At 50.5% G+C, this 20,659-nt stretch overlaps 1 protein-coding gene across 9 annotated transcripts; it reads left to right on the plus strand.

Moving 5' to 3' along the window:
* Nucleotides 1–13: 13 nt before the first annotated feature.
* Nucleotides 14–19,601, plus strand: FLCN (folliculin). 9 transcript variants are annotated; one of them, XM_078068013.1, is made up of 14 exons: nt 197–280; nt 964–1,278; nt 2,442–2,562; nt 4,690–4,962; nt 6,204–6,350; nt 7,813–8,034; nt 9,300–9,460; nt 10,996–11,087; nt 12,691–12,881; nt 14,986–15,099; nt 15,911–16,034; nt 17,070–17,201; nt 17,305–17,410; nt 18,297–19,601. In XM_078068013.1, the coding sequence occupies exons 4-14, from the start codon at nt 4,714–4,716 to the stop codon at nt 18,496–18,498; spliced, it is 1,740 nt and encodes a 579-aa protein (XP_077924139.1). In that variant the 5' UTR covers nt 197–280; nt 964–1,278; nt 2,442–2,562; nt 4,690–4,713; the 3' UTR covers nt 18,499–19,601. The 9 variants fall into 9 exon arrangements, with proteins under 9 accessions (XP_035929706.2, XP_035929703.1, XP_035929704.1 ...); XM_036073810.2 differs by lacking the exons at nt 197–280; nt 964–1,278 and adding an exon at nt 102–120; XM_036073809.2 differs by lacking the exon at nt 964–1,278 and having other exon boundaries at nt 139–280.
* The last annotated feature ends 1,058 nt before the right edge of the window (nt 19,602–20,659 follow it).

The following is a 20,659-nucleotide window of genomic DNA, read 5'->3' on the forward strand; positions in this document are numbered from 1 at the left end:
CTTCGCGGTGCACAGGTGCGCTCGGCCAGCCCGCGCGCCCCCCCGCGGGGTGGACGGATGGTACGTCCCGGCCGAGTCACGCGCCTCGGGCTCGGCGCCGCAGCAGCAGCCGCGGCCCCGGTGAGTGAGGCTCCCGGGACCCGAGCTGAGGTTCCCCGGCCGGACGGGAGGTGCGGGGGCTCGCGAGGCCAGGCGGGCGTCCCGGCGGGGCTGGGCGCCAGAGGGCCGACGGGCTCGAAGAGGGGGCGCAGGGCGGGTCCTGTGAGGAAGACGCTGTCAGGTGCGCCGCGGCCCGAGCGCCGGAGCCGGGCTCGGAGCTCTCCCGGCCGGTGGGAATTCGTCTCCGCCGCGCCCCCGGGGGTCGGTGCCCGTGCGGGAGCGCGTCCCGGAGCGGCCACCTGGCTTGTCCAGGTCGTTGGAACCCGGGCTGTCGGGCTGCTTCGTGGAGGTTGAGGGGAGCCTGGCTTCCGGGAGGAGGGCTTAGGAAGGGACGGGTGGTGGCGGCAGGCGGGAGCCGCTGGGGGCGCGTCTGGGGGCGAGGAAGGGGAATGGGTCGGGCCTGAGGGCCTTGGAGAAGCCTGACAGCCTTCGGGGTAGCTGTGCGGCCCCAGTGCGCTTCGAGTTGGTGTGCGGTATTGGTGATCGGGGAGGTTAGGGGCCAGCGTGGAGGGGGTGGCGAGGTGGCAGATCCACGGACGGTAAAGGGAGGAGGACCGTGACATGGGTATTCATACCCCGTCAGCGTCGTTGATTCTTTCTCCTTGAATGTTGCCAGGACACTGCACTCTTGGCCTTCCCTCCCACCCAGGTTTTGCCTTACCTCTGGGTTAGGGAAGAGGGTGTGTGTCATGATTCCTTTTCTGAGGCGGGCACTGTGATGAAGTGATAGGCCCAGATCAGTGCTCTCCAGGGTGGGTAGAAGACCGCATTTCTCTCTTGTTTTCTGGGTATTGTTGGACGCAGCCTTATCACCTGGAAAAAATACCCAAAGATTGGCGCATTGTGGATTGAGGTTCCAGGTGATCAACAGCAGCCACTGGAGGCAGAGAACAAGGAAGAAGGAGTTTGCTGAAAGGAGGCGCTGCTTCTCCAGCCCTTGGACACCTGGCACCACCCACGGTGTCCAGCCAGGGTGACAGTAGGGGCTCCCTGTCACAGCAGAGAAAGTGCTGGAGCCATTGGATTATCAACGTTGTTATGAAGAGATTGAGAAATAGTGGCACGTGACCGTGTTTGCCCTTCTGGTGTCATCAGGGAGCTTTGTAAACAGAAATCCAGGTGAAGTTGGTAGAAATAATAGAGCCACCGCGGTGTGAATGGGTTTGAGTTGGAAGTCATCCCCTGTGGAACGTTTCACCTTGGACTTGCTGGGATCCAGCTGCTGACCTAATGAGACTCCCCTAAAGAAGACTAGGTAAAGAAGCTGCAGGGAATTCTGGTGCTTGTTAATGGTTAAGAGCCATTATGATACTCTATTTGCAAAGTGCTCTTTGAGCCTCATTAGGAAGTGAGAATGAAATAGACCCAGGGCCGGGCCAGCGCCTCGGAAAAGGGCCCTACCCCTTCGAGGTATTTGGATCTTGCTTTGGGTATAAAGTTGAAGCGATAGGGAGCAGATTTCGGCTTCTTCCTTGGATTCTGGAAAGCTTGTTGGAAGGAAGGAAAGAACTGTTAGGCATACTCAAGCCAGTTTATTTTCTTCGGGAAACGTCTGGTACAGATTGGAAGTGGGAGCGAATAGAGAACTGACCTCCTGCTACTCAGAATTCTGATTGCACAAGTTGTGGTTAACCTGAGAGGTGCGGGTTGGCCTCTGTTTCTCAGCTTAAGGGTAGTTCTAGTAAGATATTTGACATCACTTGGCAGGTAAAGGCTGGAGACAGGCTTTTTTCTGTGTGACTTTGGAGTTAAGTGGTACCTCCCTGTCTTCCACTAGCTGCCTGGGGCTGTGGTACTCCTGATGGGGACTGCTTTTCTTTAAAAAAACAAAACAAAACAAAAAATTATTAATAATTAAGTCTCCCATGTTGACCATGGACGCTGGGAAGTAGCTTAGCAACATCACCTCTGGTCTATCCTTCCCATCTGCGGAGGAGAGAAACTTGAAGGCCTAAGATCTGAAGGGTTAAATTGGCATGGTGTGGGTGCTGCCAGGACAGTCCTCTTGTAACCAAGAGTAGGAAGGATGAGGACCTTATATTTGTAAGTGTTTTGTATTTTTAAAAGATGTAAATGTATTTATGTTTAAAGAAGTCCTTTATGAAATAACGCCGTAGGGGTGCGGAAGTTCAGCTCAAAGTTTGGCTGCAGCGCAGCTTGCCATCAGCTACTGCTCAGAAGGCAAGAGGCCTGCTAAGCCGTTCAGATGCTGCTTGATGGTTTTATGTGCGCCACCAAGTGCGTTGCTCTTAGAATCCGCTCTTTTTTTTCCCCTCACCTAGAAAACGTCAGGCCTTAGACCTGCAGTATGGCCGCCGTTGCCCTGCCCGACTCACTTGGAAATGGCCTTGTGTGCTCTTGTCTAGGCGGGATGGTGCACGTGTGATTTTGCTGAGTTTAAAGGTTCGTGTGGATGCTCTACAGTAAACGGGGTGAACCTTAGCCAAGTGCTGCTTTCATGCGGATGTTTTGCTGGAAGGAACCTTATTTCTCTTTTATGCCTCTCAAAGGAAGATGTGGCCTTTCTCCAGGGTTAAAACCTCTGCCTTTGGGTCTCAGTGCTTCTTCCTCTGGGATTCTTACTCCATTGTCAGTCACCTCACTCCTCTTCCACAACAGATTGCTTAAACCATCATTTTCCTTGATCTCACCAGAGTGAGCCTGGTGGAACCTCTATTTAAATTTGGCTTATTTGATAAAATCTTTAAAAATAAAGTGAATTTGGCTTACTTGCGTCTCATGACACTAGGCTCTCAGACTCCGGTGTTCCCCATGCTTGTGCTCTAACCTTTCCTGCCCATAGATATCCTTGATGAGCTCTCTGCTTTCTGTGGCACCAGCTGTCCTCTCTCTATGGGCAGCTCCTCAATCCACTCATCTATCCAGAACTTTAATGTGGCACCTGCAGTGTGTGTCAGGAACTGTTGTAGCTAAGACCCCCACCCCCACCTTAGGGGACATTCATACAGGGAAACACAAACAGTGCAGTTTCCAGGAGAACTAAAATAAAGCGAGGACGGGAGAGAGTGATGCGATGGAAGTGAGCAGCTGCTCTGGGGGGTTGGTTTGGGAGACCTGTCAACAGGGACATGCAAGGAAGAAGTGAATGGTGAGGATGGTGAGTCAAGCAAAGGCCTTTGGAGTGTCCTGGACCTTCATCCTCCTCTCTGCTTCTGCGGTCCAGAATCTCCATGGAACTCAGAGTTTTCCAGCTAAATGCTCTGTCTCTTCAACTCTTTCTCCGCTGCCCACTTCCCTCTAAGGAATATCTTGTGCCCCAGCTCTCCTTATCTGCCGGGCACCCACAAGTCCCCATCTGATCCCCATGCCTGACTCACATCAGCCCAGCTCACTTTGTCTTGAGTTGTCTGTTTTGTGTTGGCCTCTGCCATTCCCACTGTCACTCGAGTGCCAACCCCTCCCTCAGGTACAAGGACAGGAGCAGTGGTAGTCGTGTCAGCTGAGAGGTTGTCTGCAAGATGCCGGGTGGGTGGCAGAGTTAGCGAGCAGGCTGGAGAAGGGAGGCTGCTGGGAGGACGCAGTGACGGACAGACCACTCAGGGTTTTGAGGATGCCGTCACCCGGGACTCGCTCCCCGGCCCCCACGCATGTTCACACTGGGTTCGGCTTCCTGGGCAGGTGCCTCTGACTGGTCAAGCCTTGGTCACACCCATATGGGGGGATGAGGACAGAGGATATCTTACCTTCTTTGGCTCCATAATGGGGGAGAGGGTCCCCAAAAGAGAAGGGTTGAATCCTGGCCACTGTCCACTGCTCAGATTTACCATATTTTTCATCAGAACCTATCAGAGACTCTCCAGCCTGAAGAAAATCAGCCTTCACTGTGGCCTAGAAGGGTCCCTAAAATCCACCTCCTTCTGGTCTTCTGCCCTCGTCCCCCAACTCTGTAGACCCCTTGTCATGCCCCTTCCTTGGCCCCATGGCTCCCTTCCTCCCTTCACCTCTCACTCAGAGAGCCCCTGTGCCCAAAATCACATCCCAGCTCCTCCAGTGAGTCTCAGCCCCACACCTGCCATACTTTTCTTCCCAAAGCTGTCACCATAGGAGAGCAGTCAGTTTGTCTGTCCCCTCCTAGAAGGTAAGCTCCATGAGGGCAACAGCATATTCCCCAGCACAGCAGCTGCTGATAGAATAAATGAGTCTCTCCTCCAGACCCCTGTGGCCTTGATCTCTGTCGTGTTTGCCACATTGTCCCTCGCGCTTGTGTTCTTCTCTGGGCTGACCACCTCCTAGCCCTGTCACAGCTATAACTGAAGGGTTTTTCATGTGATCCTTGAATTACACTCTCCCTCCTCCATTGCAACTCCTGGTAGGCAGGGACCATGTTCTGTCTGCCGAGTTTTCCCCGCACCTGATGCCGGGCCCGCTGGCTGGTTGGCCGGCTGGCTGCCTGGGTGACCTGCCTTGCTGGCTGGGAAGCCTGCTGATGCGCCCCAGAGCAGCGGGTGGGCTCTGTGGTGCGGGCAGAGGCTGGCCGGCTGATGGTGTTTCCTCTCCTCCCCCACGCAGGCCTCCTGCTGTCTCCAGGACACCATGAATGCCATTGTCGCTCTCTGTCACTTCTGTGAGCTCCACGGCCCCCGCACTCTCTTTTGCACAGAAGTTCTGCACGCCCCGCTTCCTCAAGGGGCTGGGAATGGGGACAGCCCCAGCCAGGGCGAACAGGCCGAGGAGGAGGAGGGTGGCATTCAGATGAGCAGTCGGATCCGTGCTCACAGTCCAGCGGAAGGGGCCAGCGCAGAGTCCAGCAGCCCGGGGCCCAAAAAGTCGGACATGTGCGAGGCAAGTGTCTCTCAGGGTGTTGGAGGCGTTTCTTTTTGGACTGGGTGGGCGGGAGACCCTGTGGGACTAAGCAGTGGACGGGAAGGTGTGCAGACCATTCTTTGTGGGCCCTGTGGAATGTGATCGCTTCTTTCTGTGTCCCTTTAGTTCTTTCCCTTGATCCCAGCTTTAGTTTTTTCCACCCACCCCGTGCCAACATTGACAGTCGACGCAGTTGACATTTGCTTTTCAGCCCTTCCCTTTGCATGCTTGCATCTGCATCCTGGCCCATCCTTGGCTCCACTTCCCTCAGTCCAGTGTCGTGCAAGGTTTCCTCTTCCCGGGGGCCTGGCTCTTACTTTTGGTGTCGTTGTGTGAGCTCTAGGGAATGAAGTTTAAGTTCCCTCAGCCGGCTGCTGCTTTGTGTGACAGACCCGAGTCGGGACCTGAAATCAGCAGTGGTGTGAGCCCTGCCACTGCAGGGTGAGCAGGAACCCAGCCACAGTAGTTTGGGTGCGCTGAGAAGCAGACGGCAGGCACAAGACTGATCTCTTTCTTGCTGGAAGCCCCTGTGGGGAGAGCCTTGCTGCTGGGAACAAGTCTGACGGCTGTGCAGGAGAGGAGGGAAGGAAAGGGTGCCGGACAGAGAAAGTCCTTGAGCTGGCATTGCCATGGGGACCGGCTGGCCACAGTACCGTCCTGGGCGGCCTCCGGGCGGGATAGCCTCTGGGATGCGAGGCCTCGGTGCTCGTGTGGCGGTGGCTCCCGAGGGGCAGCAGCCGGCACCAGCCAGGTCCACTCCCGAGCACGGGCTCTGAGCTTGTGTTCCCAGGGTGCCGCACCAGCCGCCTGAGGTCCCTGCGAGGTGGTTGTGTCAGGACCAAGGACAGAGGCTAGTCACACTCACTTGTGTGAGCCACTTTGCAACCCTGGGCCTCCGCCTTGCCTCCTGCAGAATGAGGCTTCTCGCTGTAATTATCTCATAAAGTTGCACTGTGGGCTAAATGAGACCGTGCATGCAGAGCTCTTTGTAATACCTACTACATAAGTGCAGATTAGATCTCGTATTCATACTCTTTGACGATTTTTGTGATCTGAGATCTTCAGAGATCTATTCGGGAAACATTGAGATCTTCAGAGAAGTGTAACTCTAGAAGCCTGTTATTTTTATAGGAAAATAGATTGGGTTTTCTCGTTCAGATGTGCATAAGAAAGTTTGTTGCCTGCTTCCTAATTGGTTTTCTTCTCCTTCTTGGTGGCAGGGCTGCCGGTCCCTTGCTGCCGGACATCCCGGGTATATCAGCCATGATAAAGAGACCTCGATTAAATATGTCAGTCACCAGCACCCCAACCACCCCCAGCTCTTCAGCATCGTCCGCCAGGCCTGTGTACGGAGCCTAAGCTGTGAGGTGAGCACCGTGACCCTGGAGGGGACTCTGGGAATATCACACACACTCCCAGATGCCCCGAACAAGTTCACTCCCGGTTACGGAAAGGAAGACAGAGGTCAGTCCTTCCATGAAGAGGACGGGGGATCAGTGAGCAGGGAGCACGGAGCAGCCCCAGTTCTCTCGAACTCCAGAATAAGTTGGGTTGGACTCCAGTGTTCTGAACGGTTGCTAGCTTATCATTTCAGGCACCAAACTTTTGTTATGTGTCCATTCTTGATGAACATATTTCTAAGAAATTAACTATTTCTAGGTTACGTGGTTCACCATACCAGACATCACCTTTTTTATTGTCTCAATCATTGCTGTAAGCCTTAGTGGTTACCATGTGCTCTCACTTCCCAAAAGGTGAATCAGTTTGTTCCTAAACTTCCTGGCTCCTGTTGTTGAATTCAAGTCTTAGCTCTTACGTTTTTTGGTTTTCTGGTTTTTGAGATTTATTTATTTATTTTAGAGAGAGAGAAAGTACACATGTGCACACATGAGTGGGTGGGGAGAGGGAGAGAGAATCTCAAGCAGACTCCATGCTGAGCACCAAGCCTGATGTGGGGCTTGATCTCACAACCCTGAGATCATGACCTGAGCTGAAACCAAGAGTCGCATGCCCAACCGACTGTGCCACACAGGTGTCCTTAGTTCTTATGTCTTTACCTGTCATGAAGAATTCATAAATCAGTTATAACACTTCCCTTCTCCGTACCCACTTGATGAGATACAGTGAGGCCCCCTCTCAGTTTTAACTTACAGTTGCAGTGTGCCTACCTTCAGCTGGTTCCCTCTGTTTGATTTCCTACTACTAATTTTGATTCCTGCTGCTAATCTTTTTTTTTTCTTTTTAAGATTTTTTTTTATTTATTTCCTGCTGCTGATCAGCTAGAAGCAGATGATTGTGCCTGATAGAATTGTGTGTAAAGTAAGAGTGAATGTGACATGAGGGACACCTAACATCTGTCCTGTAAACAAAGTATGCAAATTTTATTGTATGGACTCTATAGTAACTGCTTTGACCTTCTTCAGTGTATTCCAAATGAGTGATGTTGGCCAATTTGAGTCTGGAATAGATACAATATTTTTTTCTTTTTTAATCATGTGTCAGTAGCTTGTTCATTTTTATTGCTGAGTAATATGTCATTCTATGACTATATGCCACAGCGTATGGAACAGGTACAATATTTGAACAGGAGTGATTTATGGCTCGGCGTAGAAAAAAGGTCATGAACCTACTTGACAGGCCCTTGCAATCCATGGTAATAAATGTTATCTTTAGAAAGTTTGATCCCAGAAGCAGATGAAAGCAGTTTTCCTCTCTTGTCCCCAGCTTTCCCTCTCTTCCCGTAATGAATGCTAGTGAATTAGTACAGAAAGATAAGTTGGAGGAGGAGGATTTGACCGTCACGACAGCAGGCAGTGTTGATTTTCGCAGGTCTGCCCTGGCCGGGAAGGCCCTATCTTCTTTGGGGACGAGCAGCATGGTTTCGTGTTCAGCCACACTTTCTTCATCAAAGACAGCCTGGCCAGGGGCTTCCAGCGCTGGTACAGCATCATCGCCATCATGATGGACCGGATTTACCTCATCAACTCCTGGCCCTTCCTGCTTGGGAAGATCCGAGGGATCATTGACGAACTGCAGGGCAAGGCACTCAAGGTGACCCCATGTACAGGGAGAGTGGGTGGCAGTCGGGGAGGAGCTTGGCACTGACGGGGGTCAGAGCACAGGTGGCTTTATTATCTCTAGGTCTTGCGGCCGTTGCTCTGTCCGAATTGTGGTCTTCGACTTCAGAGTCAGGGCTGTGGCCATCAGTCCTGCTTGCTTCACTGGCCTCTCTTGAGTCCACTGTTGTCCCAGTTCCCATTCAGCTCTGGCTTCTTTACTGCGCTCACATGCCCTGGTGTCTTTGCTCCCTCTGGCCTTCATTTGGAAGCCTGTTCATGAAGCGTGTCGTAGACCATCACCAGCGTAGACCCCTAGCTGTGGCATCGCGTCTCTCAGAGTAGGCCCGGTTGTGCTGTGGTGACAAACAGCCTTCAAACCTCAGTGGCCTAAAACCACACTATTTGGGGGGTTTTTGTTCTGTTTTGTTTGGGTTTTTTGTTTGTTTTTTATGTTTTGTTTTGGGTTTTGGTGGAGTTTTTTGTTTTTGCTTTGTTTTTTGTTTGAAGAGAGAGAGAGCGGGGTGGGAGCAGAGGGACAGGGAGAGAGAGAATCCCAAGCAGCCTTCACGCCCAGCATGGAGCCTGACACAGGGCTTGATTCCATGACCCTGAGATCATGACCTGAGCCAAAAACCGAGAGCCCGATGCTCAACCGACTGAGCCACCCGGCGTCCCACAGTGTTTTGTTGTTGGTCGTGTTCTGTGTCCATTGCAGGGATGGGAGGACCTACTCGTTGTAGTCAGCCCAGCAGCTAGAGCAACATCCGTATCGGAACGTTGCTGATTTCCCTGCGAGAGGCCGTAGATGGTGCTGGAGGGCCTCGTTCCTCTCTCACCTCCGTGCCAGAACAGGGCACATGTCCCACCCGCACCAGGTCTCTCACTGAAAGCCTCCATGTGCTGGGACGGGGGGCAGGGGACTGGAAGGACGTGAAGAACAGCAGTGATGAGCACGCAAGCACGTGTACCACCTGAGTGCCCATCGGGTGCCTAATGAGTTGGTTGTGGGAGAGGATACAGGAGAAGTTCTTACCCGATTCCTCTTCCTCAGGTAGCTTCTCATTAAGCTGTGAGGCAGAAACCGTTCTGTTTGGGATGAGGAGACCAGAGGCACTTTCTGTGGCCTGCACCAGGACAGCAGAATGGGACAGCATCTTCCGGAGGAGGATCCAGGAAGTTGGCTGTGAACGAGCTGGCTCTGGGCTGCTCGGCTGCTTCTGTTTTGCTCAAAGGCCGCCCGTTCCCTTTGCATTTCAGGTATTTGAGGCAGAGCAGTTCGGCTGCCCGCAGCGCGCCCAGAGGATGAACACGGCCTTCACACCCTTCCTGCATCAGCGCAACGGCAACGCGGCTCGTTCGTTGACATCCTTGACGAGCGACGACAACTTGTGGGCATGCCTTCACACCTCCTTTGCTTGGTAACCACGTTTGCAGGGTCTCAGCGCCTGTTAGAGTGAGAGCAGTCACGGTGTACTGGGTGGGTGCCGCGTGAACCTGGGGAAACCGTCGTTGGCTGAGTTTCCCGGGTGCCTCTGTGCCGGGTACTTGTTGGCAGGCGCTGACCTGCGTCCTGCTTTTGCTCTAGGCGTCTTCCCTCGGGCATATAGAAAACAGACTGAGGGGGCCCTCGCTTCCCCATGTGTTTAAGATGATGCTCGCACGCCAAGAGCAGTGATCTCCCTTTTTTGTCTCCAACAACAGAGCTTTATGTCACACAGCCCTGTGGGTCAGGAATTTGGGAGTGGCTGGCCTGGATGGTTCTGGCTGGGCTGCTCAGGGGTTCATCAGTCAGGGCTGCAGCGGTCCAAGGTTTGCACTCCTCTTGCAGCTCGGTGCGGGCTGCTGGGGGCCCTTCCAGCGCAGGCCGTCTGTTAGGAGTGTGCTGGGGCACTCAGACCTGCCTGATCAGGAGGAAAGGATTGCCTCCGTCTTCTGAATATCACCACAGTCTGTCCTCTGGCCTCAGATTGTTTCTCTTCCTTACATTGCAAGATGTACCTCTCCCAAAGACAGCCCCCAAATCCTCATCCTTGTGCAGCCGTGGCTACGAGTCTGGGGCCTCGACGCCTAAATCAGGTCCGGGTGCAGAGGAGGTGCGTACCTGGAACGAAGATCTTCGAGGGTAGTTCCTGAGGACCTACGAACAAAAGAGAAAGTCTCTGTCTCCCATGCCCTACAGAAAATCATCTAGGAGAGATTTTCAGACAGACCCACAGTAGAATAAACAGTACAGTGAACTGCATACTCTTATCATCCAGCTGTAGCAGTTGCCAACATTTTACTGCTTTTTCTGTCCCCTCCCTTTTTCTTGAAATACTTTTTTATTTTTATTTTATTTATTTATTTATTTATTTATTTGACAGAGACAGACACAGCGAGAGAGGGAACACAAGCAGGGGGTGTGGGAGAGGGAGAAGCGGGCTTCCTGCAGAGCAGGGAGCCCGATGCGGGGCTTGATCCCAGGACCCTGGGACCATGACCTGAACCGAAGGCAGACACTTAACCAACTGAGCCACCCAGGCGCCCCCTGAAATATCTTTTTTAAAGCAGATCTTCGTTGTATCATTTCAAATATAAAACCATATCCAACAAAATTGACAAATTCCTTAGCATCATCCAGCCCAATCTGTGTTCAGTTTTCCTGTTTTCTTGTTCAGGATTGATTTTTGAAATGGGATCAGATCACAGCGGCACAGCATGCACCTTGTTCTTTTCTTAGTCTAGAGCAGTTTCTCCGATGCCTCTGCCACAGATGCTCTTGTTGGGGGACCTGGGTCATTTGTCCTATAGAATGCTCCCTTTGGATTTGGCTGATTGTGACTTTGTGGGTCTGTGCAACATGATCTTCTCTACCCATATTTTCTGTGAACTAGTAGATCAAAAGGCTTGATAGGCTTCAGGTTCCATTTTCACTGTGGCCAGAAGACCTCATAGGTGGTGCTTTGCTCTCCAGGCTCCTGAAGGCGTGTGGCAGCCGGCTGACTGAGAAGCTCCTGGAGGGCGCGCCCACCGAGGACACCTTGGTCCAGATGGAGAAGCTTGCAGGTGAGCTGGGAGCGCTTGTGCTGGACACCTCTGCGTGCAGCGGCTGTCGGGGCCCATCTCACAGCCCCCCGGCCCTCCATCCTGTTGAAGGGGACCCTAGGATCAGTAACCTAGGAGGAACATCTGCAAGAGCTCGCCCTTTAGCCTTAGTGTTTTTACTGTGGTTTCCTGTCTCCTTTTTCTTGACAGTCACATGAAGGCATCTACCACCCTGGGCAGCCTGGGAAAGTCTGCTATTGAGGGCTGTTAGGCAGTGGGGAAGATGGATTGATGGAAGGTTTTCTTGTCCCTGTTGTATGATCCTCAGGTGCTTGCCCTCTCTAGACACTTGAACAGTAAAATGTTATGCTTCAGGTGGACCCAGGGTTTCCATCAATGGTGGTTCCCAAGCCTTACCAATGTCTGGGTAGTCCTCCCCAGGTTTTTGATTGGAGCTGCACGTCTGGGGCTCAGGATCCTGTGTTTTAAGTAACTTCCCAGGGCATTCTGCTGTGGCGTGTACCAGCCCAGGAACCTCTGCTCTCAATCCTGGCTGAGCTGCTCCTTCGGAGATGATTTGATTTTTGGTGACCTAGGTCAGCAGCCTCAGCTTTGGGCTTGGGTAAACCAGACTTGCGATGTATGTTGTGTGTAGTGTGTTATGAATAACACTTGACGTGCTTCAGGGTGCAGATAATTGGCCTTAATAAATTGGAACTGTTTCAAGGTTATTCCTGTAGTCAGGTGACTTTGCACGCACTTGGATTCCAGCATGCTTTCCTGAGTGGAAGAAAGGGAGTAGAGTTTCAACGAGGGCAGAGTATGCTCCGAAAGACAAAACCTTTGTGGTCCACCTTCATGCCCTCGCGGATCAGCGGACCCTAGAACCATTTATTATTGTGATTTCAAATTTCTAGGGTAGTGAAGATGGCAAGGGTAGTCTGTTGGTGAGAGTATTTAGAGAGAGCCAAGTACATCAGAGCTTTTAGGAAAGAGACATGCAGGCATGCAGGGCTGTCATGTGTTAGACTGTATTTTAGTCCGGAGCACACACTTTGGATTTGGACAGACCTGGCTTCAGATCCTGGCTCTGCTCCTCTCGCACGTTCTGTGACCAGACAAGACCTCTTCCCTGTGGATCTCACTTGGATTATGGAGTGAAGATGTCCTTAGTTGTGATGGTTGTCACAGAGATTAATGGAAATAACAAGTATTTCTTTTTCTGTAAAATGGGGAGAGTACTGACCTCAGGACAGTTGAAAGGAGGAAGTGAAATAATGTGTGGAAGCCTTTAGAATAGTGCCTGAGTGGGAAGTGGGAAGTGAACGAGCTATCCTCCTTCTCGTTGTTGCTTTGAATCATCCCACGACCACGAGCAGCTCACAGTCTCGCGGGTGCCTGCCTCGTAATGCAGCGTGAGGCTTTGAGCTGAGTAAGTAAGTAAACAGACTTGGCCCTCCCTGCTCCCCGCAGGGCTGCGAGGACAAATGGTATAGATACTGGCCCAAACCAGAAATCAGGAATGCCTTGGGCTAAAGTGGACACCACAGCGCTGTTGCATCTGGGGAGTGAAGGCATCCAGGGACAGCATGTTTCATAAATGTCTTTGTTGTCCGTCTTGCAGACTTGGAAGAGGAATCCGAAAGCTGGGACAACTCCGAGGCTGAAGAGGAGGAGAAAGCTCCTGTCTTGCCCGAGGGTGCAGAGGGGCGGGAGCTGACCAAGTGCCCAACAGATTCTTCCTTGCTCTCAGACTGTGGAAACTGGCAGCCCCGAAAGTTGTCTGTCTTTAAGTCCCTTCGGCACATGAGGCAGGTAGGCGGCAGAGGGGTAGACCCCCATTCAGAAACTGTGGAGAAGAGCCCAGTCCCCTCCTTCTCATCCAGCACACTTTGTCCTTTAGGCCCAGGATGTTCAGACCCAGTGGGGATTGATTGGTTAGGAGTAACCAAAAACCCTCGATGGCTGGCCAAAGACAGCTGGGGCTGTGTGGGGTATCTCGGCCACAGGCACAGTGCTCCCCTTTTAGTGCTGACGTAGGTGTCTTTTATACAGAAGGCCCTGCATGGTTGGCTTCTCATGGTCCTCTGACCTTGTCACGCTGGAACCTTTTAAAGGAAATGCTGTTCATGGCACTGTTGGTTTGCGTGCGGCCTTAGACGCTTTGCAAAGTGCAAATTATGGCCTTCTTGCAGAAAATTGGAAGGAATCTGGATGTCCATCCATAGGAATTGCACCCAAACAATGGAATGTCCTTAAATACAGAGAGGAAACCATCCAACATATCATACAGGGTGGTGTGCGTGTTTATATACATGCGTGCTGGAGACAGGCCTCACACAACAGTGTCGGCCATGGTTATGTTCGGTTGGACGGGAAGAAGAGATGACAAGATTACAAGGGCAGTCCCTTTTTATGTTTTTCTGTGATTACTTTTACAATGAGCATGAGTTTTAACAAAAGATAGTTATTTCTGTTTTGAAAAATGGAGTAAAGACTGATTTAATGGCAGATGCTCTGTGGGGCTTCTGAATGAGGAACATTCACCCACCAAAACCGTGTATTTGGCTAAAATCATCCTTGTCGATTGCTTACGTGGATTAAAGTTAGAAGGAATCTTCAATCCCAGGGGAGGTGGGGGTATTTTGAAGCTATAGGAGTTTTGGAAAATGTAGTATTTCTAGCCTCCCCCTTTTTTTTAAAAAGCCATCTTATAAGTTATAGGATAACAGACTGAACTTCCCCAAAACTCCAGTGTCAGAGAAGTTACAAAGAGTCAGGTGGACAGAGGGACTGTTCTGGCATAAAACGGGGTAGACAGCAGAATAAATGAAACAGTCTTTGATCCTTAAGGGACTCCTGGATTGAAAGAAAACAGCTGTCAAGGACATTGTTAGAGATGTGGGGCTGCGGATACTGGGTTGATGGCACATCTGTGTGGTGTTTCTGGGGGTGGTGTGTACTGGGGTTCTGTAGGAGAGCCCTTGTCCTTCCTGGGTCCTGAAGCGTCATGCTGCCTGTCCCTTACTTTGACGTGATTCGGCAAAATGGTGTAGAGAGAGAGAGAAAGTGAATGTTGCAAATAGCTAACATATTTTCTTTTTTTTTTTTTTTTTAATTTTTTGTTATGTTAATCCCCATACATTACATCATTAGTTTTAGATATAGTGTTCCATGATTCATTGTGTGTGCATAACACCCAGTGCTCCATGCAGAACGTGCCCTCCTCAATACCCATCACCAGGCTAACCCATCCTCCCACCCCCCTCCCCTCCAGAACCCTCAGTTTGTTTTTCAGAGTCCATCGTCTCTCATGGTTCTTCTCCCCCTCCGATTTCCCCCCCTTCATTCTTCCCCTCCTGCTACATTCTTCTTCTTCTTTTTTTCTTTCTTAACATATATTGCATTATTTGTTTCAGAGGTACAGATCTGAGATTCAACAGTCTTAGCTAACACATTTTCTGTTTCAAGGTTTTTGTTTGTTTTAAGATTTTATTTATTTATTTGACAGAGAGAGGGAGAGATGGCTAGAGAGGGAACACAAGCAGGGGGAGTGGGAGAGGGAGAAGCAGGTTCCTGGCCGAGCAGGGAGCCCAATGCGGGGCTCAATCCCAGGACCCAGGGATCGTGACCCGAGCTGAAGGCAAACGCTTAACAACTGAGCCACCCAGGCGCCCCTTCTGCTTCAAGTTTTTAAAAATAAAATTGGGGAAAAGATCCTACAGTGTGCCAGGGCTTTGGGATCGGGCTTCCAGGTGCTCATTCAGAGGCCTCCACCTGCCTCCTCCTGACTGCGGGCAAGTCAGCCTGCCCTTCTCTCTCTTCAACCCATCTTCCTTCACTCTACAGAGAACACACAGATAATTTTGGTTGCACAAAAGAAAATTCAGGGCAGAAAGCACTGAACTGTATTTTTCAGGTCCTGGGTGCCCCGTCCTTTCGCATGTTGGCCTGGCATGTTCTCATGGGGAACCAAGTGATCTGGAAAAGTAGAGACGCAGACCTTGTCCAGTCAGCTTTTGAAGTTCTTCGGGTAAGAGTAGCTTTTCTTGTAAGTGTTTTATAGCGGGACGGTGTTTGCCTAGGTTTTTTTTTTTTTTTTAAATCCTGACCGTGGGTGTTAATGTTAGGATTCAGGGATGGCTCGGTCCAAAGGTTCATGCCTGAATCTGAGATCTGTGCTTTTTCTCCACTGTTGAAAATGGCAGTCCTCAATGGTTGTTATTTCCAGTGGAAGGAGTCTGTGCTATCTTGATAGAGTGATAACTAACTACCCTACCCCCAACCCCCGGATCCCTCTAAGAAGCCATTGGCATGGTTCACAGCTGCCTTAGAAGCAGGTTTGGGTCATCACATGTCCCTGTGCACAGAACATTCCTGATGAGTCAGGTGAGATGCGGGTCTACCATGCTGTCTGCACCTCAGAGATGTAGTGGGTGCCAAGGCCCAGGTCTGGCTGATGATATTTAAGTCCCCAGAAACCTTGTTCATGCCTAATATCTGCCTAGGCCTGTGAGGGCACAAAATGAGTATGACAGAATCTCTCAAAAAGCTTATAATCTCTTTGTGGAGTGAGGGAAGAGAGACAGACATCTGAGAAGTCAAAGAATAATAGAAAGATTAATACCACAAAACAAGAGGTAGCACAAATCCTGTATGACTGATTGCTGGATTAGGAGTTGGGGCCATGGAGGAGACACCCCAGTGGGGCCAAGTGACCAGGAACACCTTCTGGGAGGAGAGAGGCTTTAGACCGACTGCGGAGGGCACACGGGGGTGGGTGATGGTGACGGGCGGGGCATGTTCCAGCTGGCATCAGATCCGAGTCACTGTGTCCTCTCTAGACGATGCTGCCAGTGGGCTGTGTCCGCATCATCCCTTACAGCAACCAGTATGAGGAGGCCTACCGCTGCAACTTCCTGGGGCTCAGCCCACACGTGCAGATCCCCTCCCACGTGCTGGCCTCAGGTACATCCCTCTCCTGTCTGAGCCAAGGTCCTGAACCTGCGGGCTCAGAAGTGGAACTGCGTCTTAGCTGTGGATCTGAGGATGCTGCCTGTGGGAATGCTGGCTGCTCAGAAGCAGGAGGACCAGCTTTCCCAGTGGCTTTGGCCTCTGTTTTCTGTCTTTAAAATGGGCGAGGGTTGGACAGGACAGCCTCAGAGTGAGGGTGGCTTGCTGGGCGTGGTTCTTGGTGGAGGGCAAGTTACAGTCATGGGAATGGAAACAACACAGACGGATGTCAGAGGTTTGTCGTGCTGTTCTGTCAGCAAGATTCGGGAGGCAGCTCTTTTCTTGTCTGTGCCTTAAATCCAGCCTTGACATTCACTAGTACAGCGGGGCCTGGCTCTGCCCTCAGCACAGACAGGCTTACTCCTCTGGGCTGAGAGCCAGGAATCTAATCAGCATCCTTGTCTTTGGTTTGAGGAGCTCAGGAGTCTGCTTGGGTAGAAATCCCAGGCTCCCCGGGCAAGCCAGTGGCCTCCCCGAGCACTCTGAGAGACGGCCGGAAGCCCGATCGGCGGGGCGTTTGGTGCCCAGCAGTCCTGAGCTGCCACTGCGTTCAGCATCCCAGGCTGGGTCCTGAGTCCCTGAGAGGCAGCACCTTTTTTGGAACACAGGCTCCTGTTTTCAAAGATGAGCTTGAAATTCTTAACCACTCCTGGCAGTATGACCTTGAGCCAAACCACTTAGCTTCTTTGACTCTCTTTCCCTGTCATAAAATGGGACTAACGTTGGGACCGCCGTCACAGGGCTGTTTGGCATTAAGTGAATTCAGATACATAATTAGTAGTTACTGGAATATAACACAGTAACTGAGGCAAGAGGCAGCCCTTAACTCTGCTAACAGATACACTGCAGAAGGTTTTCAGTGGCCAGGCGTTAGGGAGGCGGCTTTCCGCTCTTAGATCCGAGACGGACTTGGGAGCGTTGGTGGCGGGAAGCAGGCTGCTTGGGGGCAGAGGCTTGCCTTCCAGCGCGGTGCGTTTTGTGCTGCTGCAGAATTTGCTGTCGTCGTGGAGGCCCATTCAGCCCCTCGCTCCAGCCTCCACCCAGCCGGGTGCGAGGATGACCAGTCCCTCAGCAAGTACGAGTTTGTTGTGACCAGTGGAAGTCCTGTAGCTGCGGACCGAGGTGGGTGCTGCCGAGCCGCCTCCCTTTCACCACGGTGAGTGGGGAGAAGAACGCTGAGGCTGCCTCTCGCTTGCCCATGCTGACAACCCACCCTTGTTCCCAGTTGGCCCCACCATCCTGAATAAGATGGAAGCAGCTTTGACCAACCAGAATCTGTCTGTGGGTGTGGTGGACCAGTGCCTCGTCTGCCTTAAGGAAGAGTGGATGAAGTAAGCACACCCCGCGTTGGCCCCGGGAGTCTGCTTTCTCATGGGGGTGCTGGGCAGCAGGAGCGGTTACGTTCTGCTGGCAAGAACCGGGAGCTATTTTCAGAAAAAGTTGTGACCTCCCTGAGAAGTGGGGTAGAATAGAGATTCAGAACAGGAGTTCGAATAGCATCTTTGCCATTTAGTCTCTTAGCTGGGTGACCTTGAGCAAGGTCGGCACTCCTGGTCCTCACGATGCTCCTCTGTGAGATGGCGGTGACACCTGCCTCCAAGAGAAGCAGTGAATTTTGCTGCTTAATTAACTTTAAAAATCTGAAAGCCACGGGCATCTGGGTGGCTCAGCCGGTAAACATCTGCCTTCGGCTCAGGTCATAATCTCAGGGTCCTGGGATTGAGTCCCGAGTCGGGCTCCCTGCTCAGCAGGGAGCTGATTCTCCCTCTCCCTCTTCCCCTCCTCCCCACTCGTGCTCTGTCTCTCTTTCTCAAGTAAATAAAACCTTTAAAAAAAAAAAAAAAATCTGAAAGCCAGATGACAGATGTTTCTTTTCTGTAGAAGCTAGACTAGTTATTTATTTTCTTAATAAGTTTCCTTTAGTAATTTTTTTGTGAAATTCAGTTAGACATTGTCCTGATTTCCAATAATACAATGAAGCTAAGGAGCCACAAATTCCTTTAATGAATTTAAAAGAAAATGGGCTTTTCCCCCCATTTTGAGGCAGCGGCCTCATTACGCAGGGTTAGAACTGCCAGGCCGGGGAGAGGTGCTGGAGCGTGCTGGGTCCTGAGCCGCCACTCTGTGTGCTGGCCTTGAAGCCATTAGGCCTCGGGCCCTGAACCGTGGTGTGATTTTGCTGTGGTATCTGAGCATTGTGTTTTTGGTTTTCTTCAGCAAAGTGAAGGTCCTTTTCAAATTCACCAAGGTGGACAGTCGGCCCAAAGAGGACACGCAGAAGCTCCTGAGTATCCTCGGAGCATCTGAAGAGGACAATGTCAAGCTGCTCAAGTTCTGGATGACGGGCCTGAGCAAAACCTACAAGTCCCACCTCATGTCCACGGTCCGCAGCCCCACAGCCTCAGAGCCTCGTAATTGATCCCACTGTGGGAACATGAGCCCGTGCTCACCTTCGCAGAAGTGATTACCATCCCCGCCACTGAACTCAAGGATGGGTCTCTGACGGCAGTCACACACTGCTTTTGTTTCTGAACTGCCGGCATGGAGTTCTTTCCTAGCAAGCAGTGGAAACCCTCGGGGCTGAACCTTGCCCTCCGTGTGGGATTTGGACCTGGTATAGTTTTCGGCACCATTCCACAAGCTGTTTGAATTGCTCTACCCTAAAGAGGGCCGTGGGAGACTTGGGACAGTAGGTCCCCTGTGTTTGAGCACTCTATGAGAGAAGACTAAGGAGGACATGCATCTTATGTCTCTCAAGGATTTAGACTCAAAATTTATAGGAAAAACATGTCAGGCTAGTCCCAACTTGGGTATTTTGGCTGCAGTAACAAACCTCTCAAGGTTCATGTTTGAACCTTTCTATTCTGATATTCAAGATTTTTCCAGGTTTTATATATGTTTGTATATGTTGTATGTTTTGCTACGGTTGTGAATTTTCAGGACATGTGCCGATCCTTAGTCATCGTTAGTAATCTGGTTTTGAGCTCTGGGAATGGCTTTTGGGGTGGAATAGATGTTTCCTCATTTTTGGGCCCTTTGGGATTCATGTTCTGGAACCATGTGACTACGAAGTCTTCTGGCCATGCTCTCCTATGATTGCTTTGACATTTCCCTGTAGCTTGAGGACAGGCCCCTGATCTTTTTTTTTTACACAAAGGTGATACTTTGCTGAAATGTCAGATGGAGCCATTTGACTTGCCTAACTCACTGGATGTGGAGTTGAGAAACCCACCATGGTTTTATTCCATGTCACTTTGCCCTTTATTGCTTCTTTAAACATTTAGATTTGGCTACAGGTAACAATTTTCAGAGTATGGTGATTTAAGATAGTTTCATCATCCCAGCATGCACTTTTAATAAGGATTCATGGCTTGGAGGGATTTTTCCAGCAGATTTGCTGATTTGTTTATAGTTTTTTTGGTGTGTTTGCTTAATTTATATTTAACATGGAAACTAAGTTTATATGACTAGGTATCTATCATGCAGGAACATTGAAACACAATAAAGATGTATTTTTATAAACTGTTGACTACAAGGTTTTGTTGGTTTGATAACCTAGAATTTCCATGGGATGAGTCACAGAAAATACTATGGCTAAAATAACACCTATGATGGAACTATTTTGAAACTCTGGGGTCTGTTAAAGGCTTGCAAATTCTAGAAGACTTGGACTGTACATTGTGGTTACTTTTGATCAATTTCAGCTCGGAGCACAGTAGCACTGCCCATCCTCTGCCCCCAGCCACAGAGCAGGTGTGCGGGTGTTCCCGGACGGGGCTGCATATACCATATGGGAGCTATGGTGGGTGAAAAGGAGCCTAGACTACAACTATGGGGGAATCTGCGCTCTGATTACTGGTTGTTGCTTCTGATCACAGTGGTGCAAAGAGCCTGGCAGTCACTGTTGCAAGCCCTTACCCTCTGGCTGCCAGGAGACTTAATGGTCCAGTGCCCTTTCCCCTCCTTCAGCGTGTGTGTGTGTGTTTCCCCTTTCAGGAAATTCAGGACAAAAAACAAGGGCATTCAAAAACAAGTGCATATACAGGGGATATAAGAAACTGTGCATGCCCAAGGAAGGGCTCAGAAAAGACCTGAGAAAAATGTAGGTTTATACTTCAGTCTGATCCTTGGCAAAGAGAAAGCCTACAACCATAAAAATAAAAGACAAAAAAACAGAACCTCGGGGAAGGGGGAGTATCTGATTTTCAGTTATCACATTATTAGATTTAAATGTCCAGTGTTAACAGAAAATCACAAGGCATACAAAGAAAAAGGAAAGTATGTCCCATTCAAAGGAAAAAAAAATCAACAGAATCTGTCCCTGAAAAAGACTTAATGGTAGATACACTAAACAAAGACTTTAAAACAACGTCTTAAAGATGCTCACAGAACTAAAGGAAGATGTGAAGAAAGCCAAGAAAATGTGTAAACAAAATGGAAATATAAAGAAACCTAAAAGAAAAACAATTCCAGAGCTGAAAACTACAACTGTAATGAAGAATTCATGAGAGTGACTCAAAGGCTGATTTGAGCAGGTAGAAGAATCAGTGAACTTGAAGATAAAACAGTGGACATCATTG

The sequence above is a fragment of the Halichoerus grypus genome, chromosome 2 (genome assembly GCF_964656455.1).
Source record: "Halichoerus grypus chromosome 2, mHalGry1.hap1.1, whole genome shotgun sequence".
Lineage (NCBI taxonomy): Eukaryota > Metazoa > Chordata > Mammalia > Carnivora > Phocidae > Halichoerus > Halichoerus grypus.